General features: G+C 45.6%; 1 protein-coding gene across 3 annotated transcripts; it reads left to right on the forward strand.

The window, feature by feature from the left end:
* The first annotated feature begins 600 nt into the window (after positions 1–600).
* Hykk (hydroxylysine kinase) lies at positions 601–18,691 on the forward strand. 3 transcript variants are annotated; one of them, XM_005393450.2, is made up of 6 exons: positions 601–878; positions 1,816–1,952; positions 6,929–7,279; positions 8,966–9,105; positions 15,223–15,406; positions 17,773–18,004. In XM_005393450.2, the coding sequence occupies exons 3-6, from the start codon at positions 6,934–6,936 to the stop codon at positions 17,823–17,825; spliced, it is 723 nt and encodes a 240-aa protein (XP_005393507.1). In that variant the 5' UTR covers positions 601–878; positions 1,816–1,952; positions 6,929–6,933; the 3' UTR covers positions 17,826–18,004. The 3 variants fall into 3 exon arrangements, with proteins under 3 accessions (XP_005393507.1, XP_013374439.1, XP_005393506.1); XM_013518985.1 differs by lacking the exon at positions 17,773–18,004 and adding an exon at positions 17,510–17,753; XM_005393449.2 differs by lacking the exon at positions 17,773–18,004 and adding an exon at positions 18,012–18,691 and having other exon boundaries at positions 602–878.
* Positions 18,692–20,869: the final 2,178 nt, after the last annotated feature.

The raw sequence follows: 20,869 nt of genomic DNA on the forward strand, positions 1-20,869 counted from the left end.
AACAGGTACTTAGATTGATAGAACCAGTTTAGAGTTGAAGAGACTAAAGAATTCAAAGGAGGACCCTTTGTATAAGTGACACCTCTTAATTGGAAAGGACAATATTTTAACATTCGAGAGACTGCAGCTACAAGCGCCTCGCTGGTAGCCGGCTGGCCAAGGTCAGGTGGAGGCTCTGTGCCTTCCAGGCCTCATTCGCCCGTCAGTGCATGCAGAGTGCACAGGTGTCTCTGTAGAAACATTTGCAGTTCCCAACACCTGAGACAGGTCGTGGCCAGGCCCATTCAAGATGTGATGGCCTGGAGGGGCTCACTACTTCGGGCTACCTTTGTAAAGAGGCTCTTCCATGCGCGCTTCCAGCAAGAGGTGAGGAGAGAGAGGAAAGAAAATGTGTGTTGGACCTGATCACTTGGACTCCTGAGAAATTGTCCAAAGTACCTCCAGACCACGTGGATGGGGCGGAACTGAGAGGTGCCACGCAAAGACGTAGCTCCTGCTGAGTGACTACTTTGAGGGGGCGGGGCCTTGGAGAGCCAATCAAGGGCGAGCTCCCATTACGAAAGGAACGTAGTTTTTTTATTTTGACAGCGGTGCTGGACTATGGGGGGCGGGGCCAGGATTGCAGAAAGCCAGTGAAATCACGAGCCAGATTTCTAATTTCCTGTTTGGAGGCCCCTTGGGACAAAGTCTAGTGTCCCTGGCCTAGCCATGCCTTCCAGTAGTTCGAGCTGACTGTGCGGCAAGAAGTGAGAGTGGCCAATCAGGAATCTAGCACGCCGGGCTCCTGGAGGGGCTAACCCAGCTCTGGCACCTCCGGGTCCATATTCCCGGCCTTCTCGTCCTGGACCGTTTCGGGCAACGTCCTGAGCCCGACGAGGGTGAGCGCCACGCGGGATAGTGCAGTGAGCAGGGCAGGGAGCGGATAAGTAGGGCAGGGAGCGGAGGCCCGCGGGGCCGGGCCTGGCCGGGCTGGGGACGCCCGAGGGCGGGATTCCCGGTCTAGGGCGGGGATCCTGCCCGTGATCCTGTGGTTCTCACCAGCGTGGCCTCGATCGGGACGCGCGGTCCCTTCTCCTTCCCCCACCATCCCGGGCTGAGATTCCAGGAAAACCCAGGGCACCACGCTTTGGAGCCCCAGTGTGGAGAGCAGAGGAAAGTGCCTGGTGGGAACCATTTCTGAGCATCCCCTGGCCTCATTAATATCATAACTATGAACCTGACCCGTGTGTCCTCCTCCTACCCCGTTATTTTCCTGTGTTTTGGGTCAGCAACCCTTTGGAATCCTGCTGGTCCCCAGCTTTTCATCCTTCATTCAAAGTCAAGATCCGGGTGCACCCAGTCGTGCATTACTATCGTCTGCAAACTGCTGAGTCCGGGTTCCCTGCTTTACTTCCTGTGGAGTGAAGGCAAACCTGGTTCAGTGTTTAATATTCACTGAGGCACCAGCTGGGTGCTGAGACTCCACCCGCTACTCTCCAACCCGGGAAGGACAGAAGTTTGCAGAAGAAAGGGAGATTGGCAAGACCGGCTAAGGGAGAGGTTCCTTGGACTTGGTGACCCTCTTCGGGGAGAGAGAAGAATCAAGACCGACTCCTATTCTTGTCTGGAGCAACCTTGTGCTAAGTGCAGAGTGAGATTCTCCTACAGACCTTGAGCTTTCCTGAACGTTTTTTCCCCAGGCGCCAAATAAAATAAAGATCAACAGCAGTCCTATAGGACTGGTATCCCCCTTCTCCCTCCCACATGCAGGACAGATGTGGTAAAGAAAACATCTGTAGCAAACACATTTCTTTCTGTATGTTTGTTTACTTTCAGGATCTGTGCCATTCCTTCCAAGATTTGGAGTCCTTCCTACACGAAGAAAAAAGGCAAACTCAGAGAGAAAGGACTTCAGCCTCATATTTTTTCTCGGGCGATCCGGTGCAACTCTTTCCAGAGTCTGAAATTCAAAGGTCAGATGGTAGACCTGGGTGTAAAATACGACTTCTTACTGCACCAGCCCAGCCAGCAATGCCTCACACTGCTTTAGAACCCAGGGTTCTTCAGAGGGACACCTAAAAGCCCCCTTCACAGATGTTATAGAAGCATTTTCTGGCCCAGCAGAGAGCTGGCCTTACTCAGCTGCCTTTCAACTTTAAGAATTTATAATTCGGGGCCGCGGGTATAGCTCAGCGGTGCAGCACCTGCCTGGCAAGTGCGAAGTCCTGAATTCGATTCCCAGTACCAAAAAACAAAAAACAAAATTTATAATTCATAACAAATCCATAGTTACTCTGACATCCTTAACACTCTGGGAATTGAAAAATTACACCAGGGTTTTACTGTGTAGTTAACGCTGCAGTTCCTATTACACTCAGGATCAGGCCTTACACCACCGTTTGTAGGAGGAATGTTTACATTTCCTTTAAGTCTTAAGTCCTAAAAAACAGTGCAGCAGGGTATGTTGGTTCCCAAAAGTTTCAGGTGCAAAAAGCATTTTGAAATCCCATGTAGGCTTTGTTATAATGTCTTTAGTGAACCAAATCTCAACAGCTTAATTTCTTTCTCAAAGGAAATCCTATGGTAAACAAGAGACATGATCGTCAGGTGCGCAGTGGTGCAGCGCTGTGTGGTCAGAGAGATGGCTTTGGGTGGACAGATGAGGAAAGGCCCTGGAGAGCTGTGACATCGGAGGCTTTTACTCTTATTGTCCCTCGAGTCATCGGGCTGAGTAGTCTTGGGGCTGAGGCAGAGAGAAGCCTGGATACCTTCCGGAGTTTCCCTTCCCTCAGTGGAGTAGGTGGCCTTCATGTGACAGGGCTGGGGTGACTGGGTATTAGCAGGCCTCGCTGTGACGTGCAAGCTCTGAGACATTCTGAGACCTCCCCTCCTTGTCCTTGCTTATGTCTACTAAGGTTTTTTTTTTTTTTAAGGTAAAATTTACATTCAGTGAGATGGACAGATGTTACATTCACTTCAGTTTTAAGCTAAGTTTTGAGGGGAGGTTTTGTTTGTTTTGTTTTGTTTTTGTCTTTTTGAGACAGGGTCTCACTATGCAGTTCAAGCTGGCCTTGAGCTCACTTTGTAGCCCACGCTGGTCTCAAATTTGCAATGATCCTCCTGCCTTGGCCTCCCAAGTGCCAGAATTACAGGAGTGTGCCACCATGCCTGGCTGTTCACCTAGGTTTTGGCAAATGTATGCACCCATGCAGTGAAAGCCTCGTCAAGATACAGGGCTGAGGATGTGACTGGGGTAGAACCCTTGCCTCACAGGGATGGGTTTGACCTCCAAGACTGCCAAAAATCATTAAGATATAGAACAATTTCATCTCAAAAAGTTCCCTCTAATGGGAGGCTGAGACATGAGGATTGCAAGCTGAGGCCAGCCTAAGCTACCCAGAAATACTCTGTCTCAAAAAAAGAATTCCCTCATGCTGCCCTTTTGCTAGAAGCATCAGCTGTTCTGCTTGCTTTTTTTCTTGTTGAACCTAGGGTGCGCTAAGCTATATTCCCCAGTCCTTTAGGTTTGTTTTTTTTAGTTTTTTTTGTTTTGTTTTGTTTTTGGATTTTGGTTTGATTTTGGTTTTTCTGAAACAGAGCCTTATTATGTAGTTCAGGCTGGCCTGGGCTTAAACTCACTATGTAGCCCAAACTGGCCTCCAACTTACAGTGATCTTCCTCCCTCAGTATCCTGAGCGTTGGGATTACAGGTGTGCACCATTATGCCCAGCCCATCTGTCTATCTAGCTAGCTAGCTATTTATTTATTTAGAGACAGGGTCTTGCTAAATTGCTAGGCTGTCCAGGTTGGCCTGGAATTTTTGATCCTCCTACTGTTGCAGAAACTGTAGCAAACTGGATGGAAAACACTTTGCAAAAGGGAGTTGGAAGGCAACTTTTATTAACGTTGGTGGGCTGATGTGGGATTGCTCCCCCAAAACAGCACTGGCTTAAAGTAAAACAAGCAACTTATATGCTTTTTATAAGCAGGAAATACAGAGTATAATGGGTTAGCCTATAATTGGTTACATATATTTAGTCTGATGTAGACAGGCAGATGTGTCTGGGGCAGGTTTAGAGGGAGCCATTTATCATGGAGCAGGAAGGGAGCGGGGGTCAGCTTCCCAGGCAAGCGGGCAAGATTTAGTATGACCCTCAGAGGGCTAGCTTGCCCCTTGAAGCAGACTAGCAAAGCAAAATATTTGTGTAGGCTATTTTACAGCTGGACAGATAGAGCTGAATCCATAATTTCTGAGTTGCAGGTGGATAGTCAAGGCCATCTGAGTCTGACAGCCCAATTATGAAGCTGTAGTTTTAAAATTTTTCCCACTACACTACCTGAGCCTGCCAAGTGCTGGGATTACAGGTGTGTACCACTGCACCCAGCTGAGATTTTTTTTTAGTGGGTTGGTACTAGGGATTGGACCCAGGCTGTTCATACTGAGTTACATCCCCTGCCGGGCTAAGATTTGTTTGATGTAACACCTCATCCAGCTGCGTGCAGGGCTTATACCTGTTATCCCAGCATTTGGGAGGCTGAGGCTGGCTGGATCGTGAGTTCAAGGCTAGCCTGAACCTGTCTGAAAAAACAAAAACATTGGAAAATGGGAAGAAGATGTTCAAATGAGAAGGAAACAAGGGAGGGGGAAGGAGAAAGGAAAGAAGGGACGAGAAAAGAAAAGAATAGGTGGAAAAATGGAAACAAAGCTTTTGTAAATAAAGAGGGGAAGTGGGATTGAAGCAGGGAGGGGAATGGGAAAAAAAGAAAAATCAAGCTACATCAGGTACAAACTCTCTCTGATGAATGTTACTATGTATATCTAAAATGTACCAATAAAATAAAAAGTTAAAAAAAAAAAACAAAAAAGATTGCATCTCCTGAACAACAACCAAAATCATACCCTAAAAGGCAACTCACCCCAAGATATTATCAGTCATGCACAACTTGGAATGAATGAAGAATGGAAAGAAAACGATTTTGGGAAAAGAAGAAGGTAAAATTGTAAAAACCTTAGAGATTTGGTTCCTGATGGATGCTTAGGCCCTACGTTTCCTGGGTGCCCAGGAAACAGGCCAGGTGCTCGGAGCCAGGAATGTAGCTCCCAAAGGGAAGGAAGCCGGCTTCCCTCCCCGCCTCTCCCAATGGACTCAAAGCCCGGTTGAAATCCCTCTGCCTTCAGCTGCGCTCATTCTCTCCCCTTCGCTGTCACCATAGCTTGGGCAGGTATTAAATTTTTAGGTCACAAATTCAAGTTCTAACTTTATCTTTTGTAACTGGTAGTAGATTTTATTTTAAGCCCCTGTTCCTCTTTGCAGTAGAAAATGTGTTCTTTACCGTTTAAGGTAAGCCTGGTCAATTCAGTGTGAATCCAGTCATTCCAGGTTTGTACTTAATTAATTCAAAGTTTTCTTTAGCAGTCCATAAGTTTGTTGTGTACTGCTTTATAGCAATGTGTTCTGAGTCCTTCTTTTGACTTTTTATTGATTGGTTGATGTGTGTGTGTGTGTGTGTGTGTGTGTGTGTGTGTGTGTGTCTTTTTGAGGCAGGGTCTCGCAATGCAGTTCAGGCTGGCCTTGAGCTCACTCTGTAGCCCAGACTGGTCTCAAACTCACAAAGATCCTCCTGCCTCTGCCTCCTGAGTGCTAGGATTACAGGTGTGTGCCACCACGCCCAGCTCTTTTTTAAAATTGAAAACAAGGCCTTTACACTGAACTATAACCTCAGCCCTTTTTATTTTTTAATTTGAGACAGAGTCTCACTAAGCTGCTAAATTGCCCAGGCTGGACACACACTTGGCCATCTGCCTGCCTCAGCCTCCCAGAGTATTGGGATGACAGGCGTGCACCATGCTTAGCTTCTTTTAATGGTTTTTGTTGTTACACTGTCTGTGGTTGTGAGGGAATTTTTCAACTGTTGTAGAACACAGGCCTTTACATAAGACTCGGTACATCATCCACATCTTTGTAATTTGAAGTGCGTGGGATAAGCTAAATGAGGTCTGTATAACTTAACAAAATTCACTAGAAAAGATTGTTGTGTTTGAATCTGTCTTTTTAACTCACTACTGGTGATAAGAGAGTGAAAAGGACATAACTGTGGTCTAGGAGCCTGAAGAACCGGTCTTGCTGGAAGGAGACTTTGGTCACTTAATGCCGAGCACCTGAACTTTCCCTGTAAAGGTGTAGGCAAGAGGGCAGGATTGGGTTCGGGTGACCCCAAGGTGCTTTCCTGGTCTGTGCTTTCTCCCAGGACTTGGCCTTCAGTTTGGGAGATAAGTTTTAAGATTTTAAGTTTTAAGATGATTCATTGCTGGGCATGGTGGCGCATGGTGCTGTAATCCCAGCACTCGGGAGGCTTGAGACAGGAGGATCGTTGTGAGTTCGAGACCAGCCTGGGCTACAAAGTGAGCTCAAGGCCAGCCTGAACTGCATTGCAAGAGTCTGTCTCAAAAAAAAAAAAAAAAAAAAAAAAAAGATATGATTCATGGTATAATATAATTTTAGTCCCCTGCCAAAATAGCTATTTTTTTCTTTTTCTTTCTTTCTTTTTTTTTTTTGGTAGCGTTAGGGTCGAACCCAGGTTCTCCTGCCTGCTGGTCAAGCACTCAGCCCCTGAGCTGCACTCCTGGCCCCAAAACTTTTTTAGGGGGAGGTTGGGTAAGTTTGAGACAGGCTCTCACTACAACGTAGTCCAGGCTGGCTTTGAACTCACTCAAGTCTCGGCAATCCTCCTGCCTCAGCCTTCCATGTGCTGGGATTATTGCCATGTACAACCACACCTGGCATGGCCCCAACACTTCTTGATCTCTCACGGATTTGATTTGTTTAGCTTTATGAGTAAAAATAATTGAAAGAAATATGGAACCAAGGTAAAGCAACATTCTTGGGCTGTCTGCGGAAAGCACTAACGTAATTCTCCCGTGTCCCCTTTCTGCTTGCTTGTTCCCCAGGCACGATGGCAAGTGGAGCCAATCAGCAAACACAGGCTCTGGCCAAACCTGATTTCACCGAGGCCCAAGCCTCTGCATTGGTGGAATCAGTATTTGGGCTAAAAGTGTCAAAGATCCAGCCACTGCCGAGCTATGATGACCAAAACTTTCACGTTCACATCTCAAGAACCAAAGATACTGCAGATGGCCCTGCTGAATGCGTCCTCAAAATAAGCAACACTGAGGCCAGCAAAAACCCAGACCTGATCGAAGTGCAGAATTGTGTCATCATGTTTCTAAAGGCAGCTGGGTTTCCAACAGCGTCCGTGTGCCACACGAAAGAGGACAACATGATGTCTCTGGTGTCCGTAGGTGAGAGACGCCAATTCTCGCACACGCCTGCACTCGGGATCCAGGTGGAAATGCAGTGTTGAGCATGAGCTCACCTTTCCAAGTGGAGGTGTGTTATTCTCCCTGTACTTGGGGAAAGCCACTGATCACCAGCGTGGAGACTGGCCTCTGGTCTGGAAGTGGTTGCAGCTGCATCGGGTAACTTTCTCCTTAGAAATCGTCTGATGGGGAGAACATTTTTGTTCTCCTTTAACCAGAAATACAACCCACACCCCTTTTTTTTTCTGAGCTGGGTATTGAACCTAGGGGCTTTCACATGCAGGTGCACCACCACTGGGCCAAACCGTGACCCCAGTGAAACATTTCTATTCATCAGAAGAGCTATTAATTCTGGTGCAGTGGTGTAGGAGAAAGAATGAACACAAGACCAGACAGACAGGAGGAGTTGTAGATCTAGTTCTGTCATTACCTTGTTATTTATTTATTTTTTTGGGGGGGTACCAGGAATCGAATTTGGAACCGTGTACTAGCCAGGCAGGTGCTTGTGCTGCTGAGCTATCTCCCCAGCCCTCCGTTATTACCTTGGGCACCCACTTAATTCCCAAGCCTCAGTCCTCAACTGTGAGATTCGGTTCCCTTAACCTCTCAGTGACTAATGCTAAGATATGCCTAATCCAGCGAGGAGCAGCCTGAAATCTGTTTCTTGGAATTTTTTGAAGTTTGAAGTCTTGATTGTCTTTTTCTTCATTGTCCATCCTTTCTTTTGGGGAAAGGGGCTTGAAACAGGGCCTCTTGCCGGGCCTGGTGGCACATGCCTGCAATCCCAGCACTTGGGAGGCTGAGGCAAGAAGATCGTTATGAGTTCAAGACCAGCCTGGGCAATAAAGTGAGCTCAAGGCTGGCCTGAACTGCATAGTGAGACCCGATCTCAAAAAAAAAAAAGAAAGATAAAAAGATAAAAAAGAAAGAAACAGGGTCTTGCTATGTATTTCAGGTCAGCCTTGAGCTCACTTTGTAGCCCAGGCTGGCCTTGAACTCGTGGTGATCCTCCTGCCTCAGCCTCCCAAGTACTGGGATTATAGGTGTGCACCACCATGCCTGGCCTCTGTCCACCCATTCTTAATTTGCATGATTCCAAATAACTGAGCCCTAACCTGGTCCCTGAGGGACAGATGTCCTGTGTTATACACATAGGTTGTACCACAGTTTGCCCCTGGGGATGCCTTATTTATTTAGGTTTACTGAGACAGGGTCTCACTGTGTAGCTCAGACTTACTTTGTAGTCCAGGCTGGCTTCAGCCTTGCAGTTCTCCTGCCTCAGCCTCCTGAGTAATGGGATGAAAGGTGTACAATACCACGCCCAGCTAGAATAGTCATTTCTTCATAAGCATAGACTTCTTAAAGACTGTGGGTCTGAGAGATTGGTCTACTATAGTGGAAATTTCCCTTTAGAGCTGAGGCCCAAGGAGCTGGGCCTGTGTTTGTCGACTGTAAATGTCAATTCCAGCGTTCTTGAGATTTGTTGCCTGTTTGTTCGTCAGCTCAGCCCTGCTTCACAGAGTGCTGCAGAGCAGTTTTTGATTTGCACATTTTTTCCTCTTCTGTGTGTTTTTAATAATGATCGCAAAGGCAGGATAGTTTTTAGGATGTTTTGTTTCCTTTTTTAGAGAATAGTCGAGAATGCCATGTGTCGTTGCATCCATCTAGATAACGGCTCCGGAACCAGAAGCCACTTGCTGAGGCTGCTGACATTCCTCCCGGGCAGCCCCGTAGCCCAGACGCCCGTCAGCCCCCGGCTGCTGTACGAAATCGGGAGGCTGGCTGCCAAGTTGGATAAGACACTGGAGGTAAGAGTTGGGGTTTTATTTTGTTTGTAGGAGATTTTTGTATATCCTATCTTTAGAGTAAATTCAGGATCAGATTCTCTTCTTACACAGGGTGTTTCCTAACATGCATGGAGAAGAAAATGGGCCTCTAGGAGTGTGTTTTAGGACAGAAAGGCTCCTGCCCCAGTCTGTGCTTTACTGATGAGCTGGTTGGCATGGTTACCTAAGCTTTTAGAAATTCAAGCTCTTTGTATGCATCGTGAAAAAGAGCCTCTACTCACAACCTGAAATTTTCATCCAGATGAGGCACAGTCTGCTGGAGCCCTGTACGGGGCAGTGGCTAAGTCGCAAACAGATTAGCAGGCTGAGAGTGTAGCTCACTGGTGCCCTTGGCAGGTACAGGATCCTGGCTTCAATTGCCAGTACAGAAAAAAGGAGGAAGAAGAGGAAAACTTGTGTTAACTATATTTTTATCCCAGGTAAACAATGTTTGCCCAGTGCTTTTCATCTGTTTGCCCAGATGTTATATGCCCCCCACATAACATCTTCATTTACTCGATAAGCATCCATGGGGCTTTGGGTGTCTGTTGCTGTTTTAAAAAACCATCTTCCTTACTGACTCGAAAGAGTAATGATTTATTTCTTGTGGCTCCGAGGGTTGGCCATGAGCGGTTCTCTTTCTGTGTGATTAGGTGCAGCTGGGTCTCACTGGAGCCCACAGGCCCTTCCGCTGTCTATACGGCCCCTCTGTGCATGGGGGTCTCATCCTTCAGCAAGGCCCAAGCACCCTTGCAAGATGGCTCCTGCCTTTCCAGGGACGGGGTCCCCAGGGGATGTGACTCATGGACACATCCTTGCCAGGCCTCTGCTTGAATCGTGCTACGTAATGCCCCATCAGCCAATGAGAGTAACAGGGCTAACCCAGTGTCAACTGGCACAGCCACACAGAGTGAGCCAGGCAGCGCGGTTCAGAGGCTGGCATGGCCACCGTCCCGCGCGCGTGGTCCTGGCATCACTGTTTCATGTCGGTGCCTCCTGTTGGGTGCGCCTCATGAGGAGCTTCTTGAATTAGTATGTGTTTCCTTTATGCATCTTTTATCCTCAGTGTAAATACACTGAGAAGTATTAAATACATGAAGAAGAGGGCTTCATGAAGGAAGTCAATTCTGAGGGGCTATTGAGTTAGGAGTACAGTAGATATAGGGGCTGGGGATTTAGCTCAGTGGCGCAGTGCCTGCCTGGCAAGCACGAGGTTGTGAGTTTGATTCCCAGTACTGGAAAAAAAAACAAAAAATAAAAATAAAAAAAGGAGTGCAGTAGATAAACAGAAAGGCCTGGATGCTGCAAGGCAAAGCACACAGGAATCACGGCAGAGCCACTTCCATATTCCAGAGCCCTTGGATAACTCACTGGGACGGAGTGTGGGACTGTGGTGGAGAGAGGCAGGGGTCAAACTAAAGATGTAAGGTGGAGTCGGGTTATAAAACCAGGTCACGTGTGACAGTGAAGTGTTTGTACTTGTCCCAGAGAGAGTGTGGGGCCCTGGAAGGTTCCTCAGTGGACACCACTTCCTGACTCTGTCACTCAGGGGCCAACAGGGCAGGAGGATGGGCAGGAACCAAATGGGATGTAGGAATGAGTATACCCAGGAACCTAACGGCAGTCACGGGAAAGCTGATTGAGGGCTCCAGCAACAGAAAGTTTAGGAGTGGCACCAATGAGCTTTGGTGAGGGATTCAGTGTTAAATTTAGAAGAGAGGAAGAGGGTTGAGCAGGATGTGGGTTCTAAGTAGGCTGCTGGTCCCCAGGACTATCCTGGGGAGCCTCCATGTCCTGGGAGGAGGAACTGACTGGAAGGGGTGCCTGGAGAGGGGGTGTGAGGGGCTGAGGTCAGCAGCTCTGCTCCTCCTCATTCCCCTACTGGCGCTTTCTGCAGTCTGCCTGCCCACCTCCACCCAGCTCCCTCTAGCTTCTTTCCATCTAACTGGAGCTTCAGAGAGAGGAGGAAGGTGAAGACCCTGCCAGGAGTTAGGGAAGAGAAGAGACTGGTTGTTCAGCTGATAGTCACGGAGTACTGGTCACTCAGTGACTTGAGACAAGAACAGTTTATTTCCCATGATGCTGTGGGTTTCAGGCAGTTTTCTCTACTTAGTTAGGGGCTGTAGTGAGACTTTGGAGATTTCTAATCCTCTGTACTCAAAGAAACTTCATAGTGATGGTCTCCTAGGAAAGAGCAAGAAAATAAAAATAAATAAAAAAAAAGATTTGCTATTTACATTGCAGTCTTTATTCAAAGTGTGTTTCTCATAGGAAGCATATATTTGAATCTTGCTTTTTTATATAGTCTGACAGTCTTTGCCCTTTACTTGAGATGTTCAGACCATTTATGTTTAATGTGATCATTGATATGGTTAGGTTTGTGTTTATCATCTTACTATTGTCTCCTGTGCTCTACCATTGAGCTACATCCCTATCCTTTTTCATTTTCCATTTTGAGTCAAGGTTACTGCTAAGTTGTCCAAGCTTCCTTGATCTTGTGGTCCTCCTGCCTCAGCCTCCTGGGTAGTTGTGATTACAGAGCACCAGCTCACTTGAGGACCTTTATTATTCTCATTCATGTCTTTCATTGGCTCAAGTCATTGTTTTATTATTTTAGTGAGTAACTTAGGGTTTATAGAATATGTATTATCAGTCTCCCTATTTATATGGTATTACTTCACGTATAGTATGAAAAGTGATGAAAGACTATAGTGATTGTTTTAATTTTTTAATTTATTACAGTAATAGATATATTGCCATTAATCCCCCTCATAGCCTTCCCCCTCTCTCCTAACACACTCATCCCATCATTGTTGCCACTTTCTGGAGCAGTTCTGAGTCCTCTTTCCTGAGTGTCTTCAGCTGCACTGTTGTGGCTGCCTTGATGTCCTGCATCATGAGTTTGACTTTAACGGTACCAGGTCTGATGAACAAGGTGGATGAGGACACAGCACCATGTTTTTATGAGCCTGCTTTTTCCCTTTCCATTTGATGGCACTCAGCAGCAGCATTCACCAAAATTTTTGATCACACCTCCTAAAGACACAAAAGCTCACTTCCAGAACCGCCTCAGGAATTGGCAAGAATGATGGGCTAAATGTGTTTGAAATGAAGGGCATTAAAGGCAGTGTATCTTTTAACGTAATAAATATTTTGTAGTTAAACACACTGTGTTTTTTTACCTGCCCTTATATATGAACCCCACAGTAGCGTACTTCTGTGTCTTCCCTCCTGGCCTTTATACTATTGTTGTCATACATTTTACTTACAAATCCTATAATATACGGGGCATGATGGCACATGCCTATGATCCCAGCACTCAAGATGCTGAGGCAGGAGGATTGCTGCAAATTCAAGGCCACCGTGGGCTACAGAGCAAGACCCTGTATGAGGGTAACAGAACCACGTCCTGGCTAACACAAGTTTTGCTGTGGGTTTAGCCACCTGTGCTGTAGGTTTAGCCACCCTGCTTTGCAAGTTACTAGGTTGCCTTGTGGGAACAGAAAGCCTTCCAGGGAACGCAGAAAAGCGTCTTCACTTGGTGCTACAGTGCAGTGTATTTCATCATCTTTTACCCCCATAGCTCATCCCCTCACCACCCTCTCCCCGGCCTTAGCAGGTACAAGTTCTTAGTCTTCCTGGAAGCACTAGGTGCCGCAGCACCTGTGCACCATAACACACAAGTGCAGGGTGTCAGCCCTGCAGGTGGCAGCGATTGGGACTGCTCTGCTGGGCGGATCTGGGCATCCAGAAGGGACAGGGATTGTAGGCTTCCAGGGACCAGAACCGAGGCATTCAAGGTACCAGGTACTCACTGGAGGGAAGTGGTTGCCGCTTGGTCCACAGATGGGCTGGAAGTCAGTCACAGGCATGTCACTGAGGACGTGGGGCGGGCTTGTGAGTGTGGTGTGATCAGAGCTTGGCCCCAGGGGAAGCCAGGTGCTCCTAGCGGAAGTAGGGTGGGAAAGCACAGGGAGGATGAGGAGGCTGCCAGTGTTGGTTATCAGTAAGAGCACCGGTGATGCTGTTAGGAATTCAGGCTGGCCTGCAAGGAGCCTGAGGAAAGAAAGAACAGAGGAGTCAGGTGGATCCAGCACATATCATCAAGTAGCTACACAGTATGTTAGGTCTTTGTTTCCTGTTTTACTTATTCCGCAAGTGACAGATGTCTTGATGTAGCCGCCTGGAGGCCAAGACCCAAAGGGTTCTCGGCCTGCATGTGGATGGCAGAGCCCATTGGAACCTGGATCTGTCTGACTGAGTCCTGAGTTCTCACCACTGCTTCCTGTCCCAGCAGGGATGTTCTCCTCAGGGCATGGGACAAGAATGCCACCACGCAGGAGGCCCTGAGGCCTTTCCACTGGAAACCTAACCACAGTGTTCTAGTTTACCTTTGTGTGTGTGTGTGTGTGTGTGTGTGTCTTTTTTTTTTTTTCCAGTACCAGGAATCAAACTCATGACCTTGTGTTTGCCAGGCAGGCTCTGTGCCACTGAGCTAAATCCCCAGCCCCTAAAAGTTTACTTTTCTTTTTTTTTTTTTTTTTTTTTATGGTGCCAGGAATTGAACTCAGGACCTTGTGCTTGCCAGGTAGGCACTTATACCACTGAACTATATCCCCAGCCCCTGTGTGTGTGTCTTTTTGAGACAGGGTCTTGCTATGCAGTTCAGGCTGGCCTCGAGCTCACTTTGTACCCAGGCTGGTCTTGAATGTGCAATGATCCTCCTGCCTCAGACTCCCGAGTGCTGGGATTACAGGTATGCACCACCATGCCTGCCTACCTTTATTTAAAAATAAGAATAGCAGGGCATGGTGGCCCATGCTTATAATCCCAACACTTAGGAGGCTGAGGCAGAAGGAACACCTCGAGTTCAAGGCCAGCCTGAACTACATAGTGAGACCCTGTCTCAAAAAATAAAATAAAATAAAAATAAAAGCTAAATACATGGTAAAAATCTCAAAAAGTACGAAATGTGTAAAATAAAAATGTTCTCTTTCCATTTCTCTCTTTGTAGTTACAATCCCACTCCCTGAAAGTTACGCCCCCCCAGCAGGGCTTGAGGTTCCAACTCTGCAGAGTATTTTTGCAATCCTGGGTAGCATCTAACACACCAACCAGGAAAGAGACTAAAAACTGTCCTATGAGAAACATGAGAAGGAACTGAAAGACGCTGAGGGAGCAGGAGTGCTGTTTTTGAAGATCTGGAACCTGGGTGTGGTGGCGCACGCCTATAATCCCAGCACTCATGAGGCTGAGGCAGGAGGATTGCTGTGAGTTCAAGGCCAGTCTGGGCTACATAAGGAAACTCTGTCTTAAAAACCAAACCAAACCAAACAAAAAGACCTGGAGGACAGTCATATATTGAACTCAGGACCTCGCGCTTACCAGACAGGCACTGTGGTGCTGAGCTATATCCCCGGCAATTCTGGTTTTTTGAAGAATCTCCACACTGATTCCTATGGTGGTTGCACCAGTCTGCACTCCCACCAGCAGTGGAAGAGGGTTCCTTTTTCCTGACAGCACCACCAGCATTTGTTATTGGTTGACTTCTTAATGATTGCCATTCTTTCTGAAGTAAGATGGACTCTCAGTGTTGTTTTAATTTGCTTCTCTCGAATGACCAGCGATGCTGAACAGTTTTTCATGTATTTATTTGCTGTCTGTTGGTATTTTAAATGGAGTGGTCAGGAGCTTCTCGCCCACAAGGTGCTTTTGTAAATAGAGACCTGTTGGGAGGGAAGGAGGCCGGCAATCACCGTGCGGTAGGAAGAGCAGCGCCAAGGTGCGCTGGGGCCTCTTTGACTGGCAGGGAGGGCAGGGAAAATGTGGAAGAGCTCAGGGTGGGAATGGCGGCCAGGATCTGACCAAGGGGTGAAAACAGAGTGCTTGAGAGGGGCCTCAACAGGCACACAGCGGTGAGGCAGGGCTGTGTCACCAAACACGAGGTCCCCTCTGAATGTGGAGGGCTGGCACTGGGGGTATAGATGGATGGCGCAGGTCAGGGACCTTCCTTCATCAAGACCCTAGAATGAATCTTCCTGCGGCACCCAGCGGGCCCCAGGCTGGTCTCTCTGAGGCTGTTCCCTGTTTTTGGCTTAGAGCTTCCATCACCCGAAGTTACAGAGCCTTCATCGGGACAGCTTCATCTGGAATCTGAAAAACGTTCCGCTTCTGGAGAAATACATGGATGCCTTAGGCCAGAACGGAAACCGCGAGATTGTTGAACAGGTCATTCAGCTGTTCAAGAAGGAAGTGGTGACAAAGCTAAGCCATTTTCGAGAATGTGAGTAGTCCTCCAGTCGAATACATACTTTCCTTGATATATATTTTCCGTGATATATGTGTACACACACACACACACACACACACACACACATATATATATATTTTGGGGGGAGGGATTGGTTTTAGTTTTGTTTTTTTTGAGACAGTGTCTCACTATGTCTTCCAGACTGGCCTTGAACTCACTATATAGCTCAGGCTGGCCTCTAAGTCACAGTGATCTTCCTACCTCAGCCTCCTGAGTGCTGGGATTATAGGTGCGCCCTGCCATGCCAGGCTTTTCTTGATATTTAAGTTTAAAGTAAATAAAATTGATATTTATATTTAAATATAAAATCATGCCATCAGAAAGGTATGGAGGGACAGCTTAGCTTTCTCAGTTCTTAAAACTGTCATACTGATTCCTATTACTTTGTAACAAATAATATTTTTACTTTTCTCAAAATTGCTGCATTTGAAGAAGCTGGGTATGGTGATGAACCCCTGTAAGCCCAAGTCCTTAATTTTTGGCTGTGTGAATATACTCTTGTGAAATGCCTGTTTAATTTTTTTTTTTTTGCCTGTTTTTCTATTGGAATATTTTCTCTTTGATTGGTAGAAGCTCCAAACATACTTGAGACAAGTCCTTTGTTTATGTTTTACAACTATTTTTCTGGTTCGTGGCTTGTATTTTACTCTATTGTACGTTTTGATGAAAAAAACAATTTTATTGGTTTCAAGTATGTTCATCTTTTACTTCATGGTTAATAAAGTATATTGGGTAGAACATTTTCCCTACCTTATGGCCAAAAGCTATTCTACATTATCTTCTTAAAATTTTATAGTTTTTGCTTTTCACATTAGCTCTGTAATTCACTGGAATTTATTTTTATATACAGTGTATTGTATGAATTCCTCTTATGGCTTAAACATTTTCTCACCACCATTTACTGAAAAGATAACCTTTTTTTTCTCTTTGTTGTAGTACTAGAAAGTGAACCCAGGTCCTTTACACTGAGCTGCATCTCCAACCCATTCTTTTTTCTTTTTCTTTCTTTTTTTTTTTTTTTTTTTTTTTTTGGTATTGGGAATTGAATTCAGGACCTTGCAGTTGCCAAGGCAGGTGCCATGCCGCTTAGCTATAACCCTGGCCCTCCAACCCTTTCTTTTTTATTTTTTATTTGGAGACAAGGCCTCACTAAGTTGCCCATGCTGGTCTTGAACTTGCAATCTCCTTGCCTCAGCCTGCTGGAGTTCTGGGACATGGACCACCATGCCCAGCTTCCTCTCTGTTTTATAGTACTACTTCTGTGGTAGATCAGATGTTTCTGTCCTATTTTATTCTCTGGTCTGTTTGTCTATGTCTGCATCCATCTAACACTGTGTGTGTCAGCTGGATTAGGTTATGATGTAGCTACAATAACAAAGGTTTTATTCTAACTGAAACTGCACATCTACCATGGATCGGCAAGGCCATGGGTTCTATCCCCAGCACTGCTAAATTAAAAAACAAACAAACCAACCACTCTGATTATGGATTGTCTATTGTTTGTTTGTATTTCTGTCAAACTTTGCTTTCTACAGTTTGAATCAATTGGGATACATCCCGATTTCTGGAATGTGCAGTGTAAAATTTGCAAGTTTCAGCCGTGTTTCTGGTTGTGCTGCTGCTTGTGCAGCATTACTTAAGCATGATTTACTCCATCCTAAATCACATGGGAGAAATCAGCATTATACTTGGAAAGTATAATCACACTTTTTGTGCCACCTACTTATTGCAGAATGTGATTCAGTGGTTTCATCCCCTGCAGAAAACCTAATCTTATGTTCATCCTTAGTCAGTGGCTTAAGTCGGTGCTTCTCAAACTATCCATGAAAAAGACAGTTTTTTCAGGTTCAGGTTTCCCCCCGCACCAGTCACTACAGTCTAACTCTACTGTGTGTGATCCCATCATCCCCCAGGCCACTTGCGACTACCCTGTCAGACAAAACTCAAGCTGCTCCATGCTCTGTCTATTGACACAGGGCCACCAGCTATACTCTTGGGTGTCAGATTGCTATAAAATGTTATATAAACATTCTCAGCTTCTGTTCTTACCTTGTGCCTATTGGTAATATTTTGTAGACCAGCACAGCCCTGGACCCCATGTTGAGTAGTAGCACTGACTCAAAATGCCATCTATCCCAGCCATCAAAAACATGGGGACACACAGAATTACTGTGTCATCAGATAGGGGCCTCTTGTCATCAGCTGCATGAAGACATAAATAAAAGCACACGTGGCCCATTCTAGGACTCTGTGCTTCTTATAATAACGTGAATGTGCTTATATTCATGGAACATTCCTGGTTTTGAGCAGTTCTCCTTTTCATTTTACTCTTCTGGCAGCCAAAGGCAGGATTTTTTGTGACTGTAAATTCCATCTTCTGCGCTTACATTGATGAGCAGCAAAAACAAAGACACCCCCAAAATCAACTGCATCCTTTGCAGAGAAAAAGATTTTATTTCAAGAAAAAAAAGCAGGCGGGTTGGGGGTTAGCAGATGCCATGAATAGCCTAGCCTGAGAAGAAAAGTGGAGAGATAATGAACTGGGATAGAAAATACCTTTCTATGGTTCTGCTTTCAGGCATCAATCATGGCGACCTTAACGACTATAACATTCTAGTTCAGCCCAGCGAGTCAGCCTCTGGAGATGCTGTGTACCAAGTGTCCGGAGTTTTAGACTTTGGTGACATGAGCTACGGCTGCTATGTTTTTGAAGTGGCGATCACCATCATGTACATGATGATTGAGAGCAAGAACCCCATACAAGTTGGAGGCCACATCCTGGCAGGGTTTGAAAGTGTCGTCCCGCTGACCGCCGTAGAGAGAAGCGCTTTGTACCTGCTTGTGTGCGGCCGTTTCTGTCAGTCACTTGTCATGGCTGCCTACTCTTGCCAGCTGCACCCAGAAAACAGAGAGTATCTCATGATTACTGCAAAAACCGGGTGGAAGCACTTACAGCAGATGTTTGACATGGGCCAGAAAGCGGTCGAGGAAGTCTGGTTTGAAACTGCCAGGTCCTACGAGGCTAGGCGCTCCATGTGACTAGGTAGGAGTTTGCATTTACTGGAGTCATTACAAATGCCATGGGGCCAAGTCACAATTTGTGAGGGAGGTTCTTGCACAGAGAGAAATGAATTAATGGAACAGATCCGTCCTGAATGTGGCAGAGCACACAAAACCTCTAAAGCAAACCCATGATAACGCATATTGTTTTTCCTTTAAGATACAAAATGTTAATGTATGAGGTTTGTTGTTTTGTTTTGTTTTGTTTTTCTAAACAAAAACCTCAGCATTCTAGTTTAATTGCAGTGTTGGCACTTTGCAATAAATAAGGGGGTCTTGGGTCGAAGTTTGGGCACTTCGTCTCTAAAAGGTTTACCATCACTACTCTAAGGTCTTCAAATGATTTCAGGACCACTTTTTTTTTTTTTTTTTTGAGACAGGGCCTTTTTTTTGGTACCAGGAATCAAACTCAGGACCTTGTATTTGCCAGGCAGGCACTTGTGCTGCTGAGCTATATCCCCAGGAGAGACAGGGTCTTACTCTGTAATTTAGGCTGGGCTTGAACTCATTATGTAGACTGGGTTGGCCTTGAATTCATAGCAATCCTCCTGCCTCAGCCTCCTGAGTGCTGAGATCACAAGCATACGCCACCATGCCTAGCCTCAGGACCACTTTTTTGAATATTTTTTTTATTTTAGAGATAAAAACCATACAGAAGGACCACTTTTAATTTTAAGAACTTATTTCTCCATGGGGCCGGCCATGTGCCTTGGGTGTGAAACCTACAGAATGATACCTGATTCTGAATCAGATCATCTCTTGAGATCTATCCAAGCCCTTGATCAATGACTTTTTTAAACATTGAAAGGAATACTCATGTGTGTGTATATAAGCAGATTTACATTTTATAAAGAATTGGACACAAATTCAGTTCTGGCAAACATATCACCAATTCTGTGAAATTGCTCTCCCTTCTTTAGACTCTGTGCATTCTTTCTTTTTCATGGCCGTTACTTGTGTACTGCATTATGCTTGTGCAGTCATCCAGCCTAGGAGCCATGTGATCATGGCAGAGACCATGAAGAGCTTGCTTTTGTTGCCTCCTCCCTTCTTCTCACACCTGTGGTTGTACCTTTCCCAGAGAAAGGTCTTTCAATGTATGTATTTGCAAAATGAATGTAAAGAGAAAGGCTGGAGAAGGCATCCACTGTGATGCCTTTGGAAGATACTCAGATGTAATTATATGAGAAAAAAGTTTCGCTCTTTGAGGAGGTGATTTTTTTTCAATCAGATTATATTGGTATATTTTATTTTATTTTGGAACCGGAAATTGAACTCAGGACCTTGTGCTTGCCAGGCAGGCACCTGTGCCACTAAGCTATATCCCTGGCCCTATATTGGTATATTTTAGATAGACATAAGGATTACTTTCATGAAAGGGAATTTGTACCTGTACATGATATGACTTGATTCTTTTTTTCCCATTCCCCTACCCTCCCTTCAACCCCTCTCCCCTCCCCATCTACAAATGCTTTGTTTCCATGTTTTCATTCTTTTCTCATTTTTTAATTTTCCCTTCTTTCCTTTCCCCCTACCTCCTCCCTTGTTCCCTTCCCCATTTGAACATTTTCTATTTCACAATAACTATTATACATTTTTGTCCTTATTTACACTTTCAGTTTCACACACCAGAGAAACAATAAAGTATTTACAAGTGTGTTTGATTTATTTCCCTTAAGAGTATGGACTCAAGGCCCATCCATTTTCCTAGGAACGTTTCCAGCTTATGCTTTATGGCAGAATAGTACTCCATTGTATTAAAAAAACGCATCTTCTTTATCCATTCATCAGTTGATGGGCACTTGGGTTGTTTCCAAGATTTGGCTATTACAAACTGTGCTGCTATCAACATGAGTGTGCACATATAGCTGTGGTAGGATGCTTTTAATTCTTTCAAGAAGGTATCCATATGGGAAATGGGACCCCTAGTCCTAGGTTTTTTAGGAATCTCCACACTAATTTCCAAATGGTTGCACCAGTCTACACTCCCACCAACAGTGGAGAAATAGCCCACCAGCATTTTTTTGTTTGTTTGTTTGTTTAGTTTTGTTTTTGTTTTTTCTGGTACCAGGAATCGAACTCATGACCTTGCGCTTGCCAGGCAGGCACTGTGCCACTGAGCTATATCCCCAGCACCCCCACCAGCATTTGTTATTGGTTGATTTCTTGATAAAAGCCATTCTTTGTGGGGTGAGATGTGACAAGGTGACTGAAACTGGAACTCCTGAGGTAGGTTCTGGGAGACAGCAGAGCTGCAAGGAAGCATATTAAGACCTCCAGTTAAAATCACTAATTGACTCAGAGCCAGGGCTGTGATCAGGTCTTTTGATGCAGCCCATGTTCCTAACTACTGCAGTCTTTTTTTTTTTTTTTTTT

Source organism: Chinchilla lanigera, unplaced genomic scaffold (genome assembly GCF_000276665.1).
Source record: "Chinchilla lanigera isolate Chin_1 unplaced genomic scaffold, ChiLan1.0 scaffold00049, whole genome shotgun sequence".
NCBI classification, from domain to species: Eukaryota; Metazoa; Chordata; class Mammalia; order Rodentia; family Chinchillidae; genus Chinchilla; species Chinchilla lanigera.